The 13345-nt window shown below is 43.4% G+C and overlaps 1 protein-coding gene across 1 annotated transcript in view; it reads right to left on the reverse strand.

Moving 5' to 3' along the window:
- LOC311231805 (spectrin beta chain, non-erythrocytic 1-like) overlaps positions 1-13345 on the reverse strand; it is a gene marked incomplete at its 5' end in the record, with an annotated part of 86172 nt that overhangs the window by 32448 nt on the left and 40379 nt on the right. Inside the window, 4 exon segments of the mRNA XM_084318429.1 lie at positions 154-244; positions 1701-1903; positions 4154-4910; positions 6857-6994. Of these exon segments, the coding sequence (XP_084174555.1) occupies positions 154-244; positions 1701-1903; positions 4154-4910; positions 6857-6994 (1189 nt within the window).

Below are 13345 nucleotides of genomic sequence, written 5' to 3' on the forward strand. Positions count from 1 at the left end.
GAGAGAGAGAGAGAGAGAGAGAGAGAGAGAGAGAGAGCAGAGTGAGAGAGAGAGAGAGAGAGAGAGAGAGAGAGAGAGAGAGAGAGAGAGAGAGAGAGAGAGAGAGAGAGAGAGCAGAGAGAGAGAGAGAGAGAGAGAGAGAGAGAGAGAGACCTCTTGACAGTCCTGTAGAAACGTCTGCAGGTCACGGTTGTCCTTCAGTCTCATAAGCAGCTCCACTGCTGCCTCGCGGTTCTTCTTGTGCCTAAACACACAGTACATTTAGATTAGGGATGTCCCATATTATCTGCCTACCAATATTATCGGCCGATATTGGCATTAACATTTTATATTGGAAATTATCGGTATTGGTTTTCAAAAAAGAAAAAGAAAGACATTTTTTTTTTTTACGGAGCAAGACTAGTTATTGTAAGTCCCCTGGGTTGGCACACATGGATTGTTAAAATAGATAGCGTTCCTCTTCCAGTGCCTTGTGGACAGCCATATGTAGTTCTAGTGCCTTGTGGACAGACATATGTAGTTCTAGTGCCTTGTGGACAGCCATGTGTAGTTCTAGTGCCTTGTGGACAGCCATATGTAGTTCTAGTGCCTTGTGGACAGCCATATGTAGTTCTAGTGCCTTGTGGACAGCCATATGTAGTTCTAGTGCCTTGTGGACAGACATATGTAGTTCTAGTGCCTTGTGGACAGCCATATGTAGTTCTAGTGCCTTGTGGACGGCCATGTGTAGTTCTAGTGCCTTGTGGACAGCCATATGTAGTTCTAGTGCCTTGTGGACAGCCATATGTAGTTCTAGTGCCTTGTGGACGGCCATATGTAGTTTCAGTGCCTTGTGGACAGACATATGTAGTTCTAGTGCCTTGTGGACAGCCATGTGTAGTTCCAGTGCCTTGTGGACAGACATATGTAGTTCTAGTGCCTTGTGGACAGACATATGTAGTTCTAGTGCCTTGTGGACAGCCATATGTAGTTTCAGTGCCTTGTGGACAGCCATATGTAGTTCTAGTGCCTTGTGGACAGCCATGTGTAGTTCTAGTGCCTTGTGGACAGCCATGTGTAGTTCTAGTGCCTTGTGGACAGCCATATGTAGTTCTAGTGCCTTGTGGACAGCCATATGTAGTTCTAGTGCCTTGTGGACAGCCATGTGTAGTTCTAGTGCCTTGTGGACAGCCATATGTAGTTCTAGTGCCTTGTGGACAGCCATATGTAGTTCTAGTGCCTTGTGGACAGCCATATGTAGTTCTAGTGCCTTGTGGACAGCCATATGTAGTTCTAGTGCCTTGTGGACAGCCATGTGTAGTTCTAGTGCCTTGTGGACAGCCATATGTAGTTCTAGTGCCTTGTGGACAGACATATGTAGTTCTAGTGCCTTGTGGACAGCCATGTGTAGTTTCAGTGCCTTGTGGACAGCCATGTGTAGTTATAGTGCCTTGTGGACAGCCATATGTAGTTCTAGTGCCTTGTGGAGAGCCATGTGTAGTTCTAGTGCCTTGTGGACAGCCATATGTAGTTCTAGTGCCTTGTGGACAGCCATGTGTAGTTTCAGTGCCTTGTGGACAGACATATGTAGTTCTAGTGCCTTGTGGACAGCCATGTGTAGTTCCAGTGCCTTGTGGACAGCCATATGTAGTTCTAGTGCCTTGTGGACAGCCATGTGTAGTTTCAGTGCCTTGTGGACAGCCATGTAGTGTTAGGTTCACCTGTCATCGATGGAGGACGCTCTCTCCTGGATGCGTTCTGTGTTTATGTTGCCGTCACTGGCCAGTCTCCTGCCGGCCTCCACCACCCCGTTGATCTTCTCCTCGTTGGCATCCATGGTGGTCATGAAGTCCTCCTGCTTCTTGATGGCTGCCTCCGCCCCCTCCAACGTAGTGGCCATCTCTGTGTGGGCCAGCACATACTCCTACAAACCACATCGGGGAAAGTACAGTAAGGCCTTGCAGAGTATTTTGATTTATATATATATATTATTTTTAAATATGTGTACACAGTGTAGAGTGACAGTGTGGTGCCAATCTTGTTCCAGGGGTTCAATACTTTTTTATTTTGAAAAGGGACCCAAACTTTATTTTTAAAAGGGACCCAACTTTTATTTTGAAAGCACTTCCGTGGCAAACCGGGAAACAACAACGTTTCTGCTGACTGCTGGCTTCACTACAGCGGTAATAAGTTATCAACTCTGTGGCTCCATGACAAGACAAATACACTTATTTTGGGTCCCTAACTACCAGGGCCTAAATAATTGGAATATAGTGATTAAAATGAATCGCTTTACTTATTTATAATGTAGCTAAAACGGATGAAAGTGAGATGTTCTGTGTCTACCGGGTTGTTGAGGTAGGCCTGAGCCTGCTTGCCATCTCTAAAGCCTACTTTATACTGGAACGCCAAACATGGTGCCGAATCCGATGCTTTGCCGAGGGTAGCGCCGCTAGCGCCAAAAGCCACGGCGAGACCTACGCGCAGCTAGTAGTAACTAGTGTACTGTGGAATAATATATTGATCCCCCAACTCTCATGTAAAGACATTCCCCTCCCCTTTATCCCCTATCCTGTGCCCCCCCCCCCCCCAATTGACCTATCAAATGGGACCACCTCCCCCCCTTTTCACTATAAAGGGCTCCTCCCGACAGCATTCCAGGTCGCTACCTGGGTCATTCAGCTGATCACTTGGGGCGCGAGTCTCAGCCATTCTCTCTAAGTACTATGTATGTTTCTATCTGTCCAGTTAATAAACCTTGTTATTAACTGAACCTCGGTTGACTGAGAACCTTCTTCTTCAGGATATCCACAATATCCCACAGTACTGATGATGCAGTAGTAATGTAGCAACAGTAGTATATTACATATAGGCCTCGGCCTGCTTGCTGGTAGGTAGATCATGTAGTAACTAGTGTACTGATGATGCAGCAGTAATGTAGCAACAAATAGTATATTACATATAGATGCTTGGCGTCCCTCAGGGACAGCTGGTAGGTAGATCATGTAGTAACTAGTGTACCGATGATGCAGTAGTAATGTAGCAACAGTAGTATATTACATATAGGCCTCGGCCTGCTTGCTGGTAGGTAGATCATGTAGTAACTAGTGTACTGATGGTGGAGCAGTAATGTAGCAACAGTAGTATATTACATATAGGCCTCGGCCTGCTTGCTGGTAGGTAGATCATGTAGTAACTAGTGTACTGATGGTGGAGCAGTACTGTAGCAACAGTAGTATATTACATATAGGCCTCGGCCTGCTTGCTGGTAGGTAGATCATGTAGTAACTAGTGTACTGATGGTGGAGCAGTACTGTAGCAACAGTAGTATATTACATATAGGCCTCGGCCTGCTTGCTGGTAGGTAGATCATGTAGTAACTAGTGTACTGATGGTGGAGCAGTACTGTAGCAACAGTAGTATATTACATATAGGCCTCGGCCTGCTTGCTGGTAGGTAGATCATGTAGTAACTAGTGTACTGATGATGCAGCAGTAATGTAGCAACAGTAGTATATTACATATAGGCCTCGGCCTGCTTGCTGGTAGGTAGATCATGTAGTAACTAGTGTACTGATGGTGGAGCAGTAATGTAGCAACAGTAGTATATTACATATAGGCCTCGGCCTGCTTGCTGGTAGGTAGATCATGTAGTAACTAGTGTACTGATGGTGGAGCAGTAATGTAGCAACAGTAGTATATTACATATAGGCCTCGGCCTGCTTGCTGGTAGGTAGATCATGTAGTAACTAGTGTACTGATGGTGGAGCAGTAATGTAGCAACAATAGTATATTACATATAGATGCTTGGCGTCCCTCAGGGACAGCTGGTAGGTAGATCATGTAGTAACTAGTGTACCGATGATGCAGCAGTAATGTAGCAACAGTAGTATATTACATATAGGCCTCGGCCTGCTTGCTGGTAGGTAGATCATGTAGTAACTAGTGTACTGATGATGCAGCAGTAATGTAGCAACAGTAGTATATTACATATAGGCCTCGGCCTGCTTGCTGGTAGGTAGATCATGTAGTAACTAGTGTACCGATGATGCAGCAGTAATGTAGCAACAGTAGTATATTACATATAGGCCTCGGCCTGCTTGCTGGTAGGTAGATCATGTAGTAACTAGTGTACTGATGATGCAGCAGTAATGTACTGTAGCTACGGTCGTCACCTGGTTGTTGAGGAAGGCCTCTGCCTGCTTGGTGTCCCTCAGGAACAGCTGGTAGGCGTGGGACTGGGACAGCAGGTTCTGCCGGTTCTCCCACATCTGGTGCAGCTCGGTCCAGCCCGTGTCCAGCGCCTGCAGCCTCTGCCGCAGGAACATGTACTGGACGTCCGTCTGGCCCTGGGTCACCATCTCGCCCATGTCCCGCATCTTCTGGTAGTCCTCCTCGTAGTTGCGGATCTCGTTCTTGATGCCCTCGTGCTGCGCCAGGAGCTTCTCGGCCTCCGCCAGCGCGTTGGGCATGTCCTCGGAGGCGATGGCCGTCTGCGTGCGCGACAGCCAGGACTGGAAGTCGTCCAGCTCCCGCAGGAACTGCTGCAGCTTGCTGGCCTCGCCCAGAGACGCCTCGCGGTTCTTCAGCGTGTTCTTCATCTCCTCCCACACGGCGTGGATCTCCGCCAGGCGGCCCGTGATGGCCGTGGCCTGGTCCGGGTGCTCCTCGGCCAGCCGCCCGGCCTCGCCGCGCAGGTCGCCCAGCTTGTCCTCGATGGCGGCGAGGTCGCGCTCCATGCCGGTGAGTTTGCGTTGGAGGGCCATGACGCCCGTCAGGTCGTTGCCCAGCTCCTGGGTGGACTCGATGACTTTGGTCTTCTCCTTGATCCAGGACTTGGTCTCGTTGCAGTCCAGGTGGTAGTTCTGGACGCCCAGGGCCGAGTGGAGGGACTCTTTCTTCTGGTCCACCAGGTCTCGGAACTGGCTCCACCTGAGAGAGAGATTCATGGACAATCAATCGTCTTTCAATGATCATATCGTGAGGGAATTGTTTTGGAAGAGTTTTTGTGATATTGAGGAGTACAGAATTCTGATATCTAACTAGAAAGGAAGTTATGTCCTTCGCATATCCCAAGAACTATTCATCAACTTCACACCCAGCGGATGTATTGCTGACATCCCACATGAGAAGTGAACATTCTGGGTCTGGTGTCGCATTTGATGCCATTTAGACTAAGTATGGTGCTATAGTGCGTGTCTGTCCCTCAAATATATTGAGAACCATTCATCCAATCAACTTCATGCTCGATGGGTGTATTGCAGAGAACCCACGGGAGTGCATCGTCAAATAACGTTCCCCAAACTGCACCTTTATCATAAAGATTGTAGTGTAAAGAAATTGTACACTATAAAATGTTATTATATGAATGACATTTCATATCATAGTAAATATGAAATGTAAACAAATAACGATCCCCAAACTGCACCTTTAATATCAGAAAGATTAATTAAATGTTTTTGCAATCCCATAAAAGTGTTGTCTGTGTTTTATTTCCTGATATATTTGATATATTTATAATTAGCAGTAGGGCTGACCTCGACTAGTCGAATAGTCGACTAATCGATCGAAAGGAGCCGTAGTCGACTGCCAACCTCTTAGTCGAATGCAAAAAAATAAATATATAATCTTTTTTATTTTTGTATCATTCACAAGCAAAGAGGCCTATAAGCGTGGCTAACATTCCAGCCAGTCTAACTGCCTAAGAAAATGGGCACAGAGGCTTTCACCTGTCTAATGAACACACTAGACAAATATCAAGATGTATCCATCAGTGGACCAATTGCATGCTTTTGCAGAGGACAAGAAGCCTTCAGTCGAATCCTTCAGACATTAACACAATGTGGACGAACAACGTATATATCCGTGTTTCGATTCCACCCGTTGTGGACAGAAGCACGGATAAATCCGTGGCAAGTTGTTATTGCTTTTATTCCATTTTAATAACCTATTCAAGGTCGCCGAGCGGCACTGCAGATCTACCCTACTCTTTGAATTCGACAAAGTGCAATACCGGCCAGATCCTCTTAGGGGCGCTATCGCAATAATGGAGTGTTCCCTGTGGCCGAACGGTGGACTTTTTTTTTTTTTATTTCAATGGAGTTTTATGCTCGATTCTGGATCTGCAGCCTGTAGCTTGGATTACGTTTTGCATCGCAGATTTTACCATGCAATAAGGGGATTTATCATCAGCCAATGGACATATCGATCTACCAGATGGCGATCGATAACGGGGAAATGCTCGGGGGGATCCCACCGGACCACGGTAAGATCTTTTTCACGTAAAGTACATCCCGATCGGGCCTTGTTTTGATAGCCATCAAAACAAGGCTAATGAGGCTAACGCGGTTATTGGTCATCAATAATCAGAAACGACGTCCCCCGCCCCCCCCCCCCCCCCCTTTCATGCATACATGCGTGAGGATCGTGCCGATCATATGCAGTTTGAGTTTTAACTGGCGCGTATCTATAACCGAAATGCCATTGGATTTAACGTTATTAGCTATTAGCCCATTATCTCGGCTTCCAGGAAATATACTAGACCAAATCCGGTATAATGCTTATATTCACGGCGCTATAAAATGAGAACGTATTGATGCATTTTTTTTCTTTAAGCCATTTTGAAGGGACGGTTTATGGTCTCAATTCACAATGAGAATGGACAGATAGCAATACTATAAAGTATAGATTTAGCTCTACAAACAGCCCCACGTCTGTTTACATTTCCCCGTCCTCTTGAGATTAATTAGACTCATCCCAGTGGCCGCGAAAGCACCCCCCACAGCCCAAATGGAATGATCCCAATTTTGGCCAATCAAAGTCGACTATACAAATCCTTAGTTGGGGACAGGCCTAATTAGTAGTAGTGTAGGACTTGCCTGGTGTTGAGTTTGTCCTGCTGGGCCTTGATGTCCTTCTCGCTGGGGTGACCGTTGTGCATCAGCTGCCGGGCGATCTGGTTGACCACGGCCACGCGCGACGCCTGGTTGTTCATCTCCGGCTCCAGGCTCTCAAACCTGACAAGAAAACACCCACATCAAACACGTGTATATCTTTAGTATGTTTTTTTACCGATATACCGATATTGTCCAACTCTTAGTTTCCGATACCGATATCAACCGATACCGATATATGCTGGGTTTCCCCCCCCAAAAAACTGAATAATTTCAGGTAATTAACATTACATATCTCTTGTCGTGTAATTAACACAACATTATGCATACTTTGACAATAAATAAAATAATAATTTGTTCTTACTTGCTTGCCTGGGTAAATAAAGGTTAAATAAATGTAAAAAAATAAATAAAGAATTTGGAAAACTGATACAGATATTTTCCGATATCACATTTTTATGCCAATATCGGCCGATAATATCGTAGGCCGATAATATCGGACATCCCTAATAATAATAATGACAAAACAATAAGAAATAATAAATACAGATCTAAACTTAAATAATAAATACAAAAACCAAATATACCAAATAAAAATAAAAACAAAAACACACCACAAACACAAAAGACATTAGACAGACATTTTTTCTGACTGTCTATTCTTCTGATAACAGGTGTTTAATCAAAGATCTCCGCTTTCTAGTCTTGCACAAGGACCAATCAGCATGGGTATGGGCGGGTTCATTTTCTATTGATGGGGATTTGATTGGCCGCTTTTAAATAAAGTGCGGCCGCAGGATTAATAACGTTAACGTTAGTTCGGCCAGAGAAACAAATATACCAATTTAAATGGAGATTTGTACTTTGTACTTTGTAGGTCTGCATTTTAAATGTAAGGAGTCAAAAGTACGTTTTTTTCCTCTGAAATGTAATTGAGTAAAAGTACAAGTATACAAACCTAATAATACTCGAGTAAAGTACAAATCCCCAAAAACAGTACTTAAGTATTCACATGCTTTCGAGCAACACTGTACTTATTGTACTTATTTTATACCTATTCTTATGTCTGCACTTTATGCATTGATTTTATTCTGTCAACTGTATGTTAATTGTATGCTATTTGCTGTGAAGCACTTTGAGCTGCCATGTATGAAAGGTTCTATATAAATAAAGTTATTTTTATTATTATGATATCATTGGTGTTCTGTGTGATCTATTGATGTGTGTGATCTTTTCATCCTGTTTTTGTAATTGTATGCCAAATTAAATCCCCCACAGGGTTAATAAATAAAGTTCCTAACTGACCATCTGTTCGTTTGATGGATCAACTATGTGAGGAAACACCTGGATGCCTTTTTGAAATAAACTCCTTAATGTTCCCATTATGCACATCCTTTTCCTCAACGATCTACTAGAGGCTCAGAGACCATTTCTTCCCCAGGGCCAGCACCACCTTGAACTCCAATATGCATCAATAACTCACCCCTTCCCCCTCCTCCCACACTGTGCAACATCCTACCCCCAATATGCAATACCCACCCACTACCGTCTGACACTGTGATTGTTATTGTGTATATTGTTATTTTGTATATTGTATTGTAACATTGTTAACATTTTAATGTTTCTTGTATAGTATTTTATGTTTCTCTTTTATTACTTGTGTGATTTTATACTGCACCATAATATCCCTTTCACTGCCACACGACAAAGGGTTAACCCTTTCACTACCACACTACAGAAGGTTAACCCTTTCACTACCACACGACAAAGGGTTAACCTTTCACTACCACACTACAGAATGTTAACCCTTTCACTACCACACGACAAAGGGTTAACCCTTTCACTACCACACTACAGAATGTTAACCCTTTCACTACCACACTACAGACGGTTAACCCTTTCACTACCACACTACAGGAGGTTAACCATTTCACTACCACACTACAGAAGGTTAACCCTTTCACTACCACACTACAGACGGTTGGTTGACCCTTTCACTACCACACTACAGACGGTTGGTTAACCTTCTGTATTGTGGCAGTGAAAGGGTTAAGTTTGAGTGCCAAATCGCGTTGTATGCAAATATAATGATAATAAAGTACAATCTATGTATCTAGAGGTGGCCACTGGGAGGTGCTCTTTCTCCACACTTATATCTAATGCACCGTTCTCCTGCAGAGTGGCCTGTGACATGGATGTAAGCGCTGTGTGATGTAATGTAGGGCAGAAAGACAAAAGAGTCCTCTGTGACGTAACACGACGTGTGGCTGCGCTTCACTGTGCCACATCATTTCATAGTGCTGCTGACATGTATAAAAACAACATGCAAGCCATTCTGAAGAAGGTGTGTTCACACCGATTTATTTCAGGCTGCCAATAAATTTGGAAAACCTGGAGTGCGTGCCTGGACATTGTTTTCCCTATTTTTATGTATGATATCAGAGGTTACAGCACCCAGTGTCAAGTCTAGTGAGGTGAGCACGTTCTACTACTTGTATGTATGTATAAAAACAACAACACGGCTGCTGACGTGTATAAAAACAACAACGCGGCTGCTGACGTGTATAAAAACAACAACACGGCTGCTGACGTGTATAAAAACAACAACACGGCTGCTGACGTGTATAAAAACAACAACACAGCTGCTAACGTGTATAAAAACAACAACACTGCTGCTGATGTGTATAAAAACAACAACACGGCTGCTGACGTGTATAAAAACAACAACACTGCTGCTAAAGTGTATAAAAATAACAACACAGCTGCTGACGTGTATAAAACAACAACACTGCTGCTAAAGTGTATAAAAACAACAACACGGCTGCTGACGTGTATAAAAACAACAACACGGCTGCTGACGTGTATAAAAACAACAACACGGCTGCTGACGTGTATAAAAACAACAACACTGCTGCTAACGTGTATAAAAATAACAACACAGCTGCTGACGTGTATAAAAACAACAACACGGCTGCTAACGTGTATAAAAACAACAACACGGCTGCTAACATGTATAAAAACAACAACACGGCTGCTAACGTGTATAAAAACAACAACACGGCTGCTAACGTGTATAAAAATAACAACACAGCTGCTGACGTGTATAAAAACAACAACACGGCTGCTAACGTGTATAAAAACAACAACACGGCTGCTAACATGTATAAAAACAACAACACGGCTGCTAACGTGTATAAAAACAACAACACGGCTGCTAACGTGTATAAAAACAACAACACGGCTGCTGACGTGTATAAAAACAACAACAACAACACGGCTGCTAAAGTGTATAAAAACAACAACACGGCTGCTAACGTGTATAAAAACAACAACACGGCTGCTGACGTGTATAAAAACAACAACACAGCTGCTAACATGTATAAAAACAACAACACGGCTGCTGACGTGTATAAAAACAACAACACGGCTGCTAACATGTATAAAAACAACAACACTGCTGCTGACGTGTATAAAAACAACAACACGGCTGCTAACGTGTATAAAAACAACAACACGGCTGCTGACGTGTATAAAAACAACAACACTGCTGCTAAAGTGTATAAAAACAACAACACTGCTGCTAAAGTGTATAAAAACAACAACACGGCTGCTGACGTGTATAAAAACAACAACACGGCTGCTGACGTGTATAAAAACAACAACACAGCTGCTAACGTGTATAAAAACAACAACACTGCTGCTAACATGTATAAAAACAACAACACTGCTGCTGACGTGTATAAAAACAACAACACTGCTGCTAACATGTATAAAAACAACAACACGGCTGCTGACGTGTATAAAAACAACAACACGGCTGCTGACGTGTATAAAAACAACAACACTGCTGCTGACGTGTATAAAAACAACAACACGGCTGCTAAAGTGTATAAAAACAACAACACGGCTGCTAACATGTATAAAAACAACAACACGGCTGCTAACATGTATAAAAACAACAACACGGCTGCTAAAGTGTATAAAAACAACAACACGGCTGCTGACATGTATAAAAACAACAACACAGCTGCTAACATGTATAAAAACAACAACACAGCTGCTGACGTGTATAAAAACAACAACACGGCTGCTGACTTGTATAAAAACAACAACACGGCTGCTGACGTGTATAAAAACAACAACACGGCTGCTAACGTGTATAAAAACAACAACACGGCTGCTGACGTGTATAAAAACAACAACACGGCTGCTGACTTGTATAAAACAACAACACGGCTGCTGACGTGTATAAAACAACAACACGGCTGCTGACTTGTATAAAACAACAACACGGCTGCTAAAGTGTATAAAACAACAACACGGCTGCTAACGTGTATAAAACAACAACACGGCTGCTGACGTGTATAAAAACAACAACACGGCTGCTGATGTGTATAAAAACAACAACACGGCTGCTAACATGTATAAAAACAACAACACTGCTGCTAACGTGTATAAAAACAACAACACGGCTGCTGACGTGTATAAAAACAACAACACGGCTGGATGTGGACAGGTATTGCTGAGATCTGAGATACTTTTCCTGAGATAATGTATACTTCATCAGATCATATATTTAGCATTTAGCATTTTATCATTTATCATTTTTAGATTATATATTAGATTCGATTTAGACTATTGGACTATTAGATTATATATTGTATATATTTAGCATTTTAGCATTTTGTTTCTTTTTTAGATTATATATTAGATTCGATTTATATTATTAGATTATATATTGTAACTATATTTATTGTAGGGCAAATATAACTGAGAGGGCATACATACCCTCATCTCGCACCTTGTTGCCCATATGCGCATGTCCAGAGTTAATTATATTGTATATTGTTTACACTGCCTTTTTATTCTATTTAAATGTTTACTTCTCCACTGTACTATAATCCTGTGACCTGTACCTGTATGTCTTCTACTACCTGTACCTCCCCTCCCCCACGCTGCTATGATGCCTGAATTTCCCCAAGGGGATCAATAAAGGAATATCTTATCTTATCTCAGGCACTATGTGCCACTCTTATGTCAATGGGGTACATTTTATATAATTAAATATTTTTCACATTATGAATCGCCATCTTTACTTAGAAACAATGCCAGCCTCCATTTTTGATGAGTAGGAAATAGGGTTAAAAAAACCCTGAAGAACACACTGAAGAAGGCCTGAACGTGTGGCACACTTCATAGGTTTCGTTTAGTGGTAAACGAAACGTTTGTCATCAATTTTTTTTTAAATACCGAAACAGTACCGAAATGTGGCACCGGTGGATCTCACGTGGATTGGTACTCGGTAGTACCGACGTGATTCGGTCGGTACCCTTAAAAGTACTGGATTCGGTCCCCATCCCTAGTCAATGCTGTTTCAAAACACTGCAATTCTTTGCTCCACCAGCCTTTGAGAAACAAGGACCTTCGAGCCAGATTGAAAGCCATGCATTGGTTAGTTTTTTAGTGTAAATGGGTACTGACTGGTTTAATAGGTCCTGCAGGTAGATATATTTTTTTTTTGTCCACTTTTTCTCCTCCTATTTTCTGTATTTTCCTCCCATCCCAATTTTTGTCGTTATGCCAATTCCCCTGGTCGTTGCGCGCATATGCCCCCCACTGGTCGGTCTAGGGAGCCCTGAAGTCTATCACACGCTTCCTCCGATACATGTGGAGACAGCCAGCAGCCTCTTTTCACCTGACAGCGAGGACTCTCATTGGTGAAGTATAACGCGTGGGAGGATCACACTACCTCCACCATTTCCCTCCCTCGCTGTGCAGGCGCCCCGACCGACCTGTAGGAGTGGCTGTTTACAACGACCAGGACCCACCCTCGCCGGGTTTCCCACCCTCTAACACTGCCAATTGTGTCAGTATGGACGGTCGGCCAAGCCGGAGGTACCACAGCTGGATTCGATCCCACTGTCTCTGTGGTGGTAGACAGACGCTTAGTCCGCTGCGCTACCCGGCCGCCCAGGTAGATATATATATTGAAATTCTTTATTTGGAATAACCCCTTGAGATGTAGCATCTCGTTTTCGAGGGGCTCCTAACACAATACAATGTATGTACATTTTCAGAAGAAAAAAAAACACACACAAAAAACATAGGTAAATCACTGACCAGAAAGAGGACAACACACTTGGAGCTATGAGGTCAAAGACTCGACTTCCCCCACCTCTCTTTGATCTCCCTCACCCTCATCCTCCCTTCCTACCCCCATCCCTCATTTTTTTTTTTTTTTTTTTTTTTATATTATCTTTCTTCCCCTCCTTTTTCCCGATTTTTCTCCCATCCCACCCTTCCTGGTTGTTGCGTACTTTCCCCTACTGTTGGTCCGGGAGACCGGAGACTGTCACATGCTTTCCTCCGACGCATGTGCAGCCTGGGGCAGGCCAACCTGGCCGCGCAGGTTCTCACCGGGGAGAGCGTAGCGTGTGGGAGGCCACACTATCTCTCCTTAGTTCCAACCCTTGC

Source organism: Notolepis coatsorum (assembly GCF_963971535.1).
Source record: "Notolepis coatsorum genome assembly, chromosome: 7".
Lineage (NCBI taxonomy): Eukaryota > Metazoa > Chordata > Actinopteri > Aulopiformes > Paralepididae > Notolepis > Notolepis coatsorum.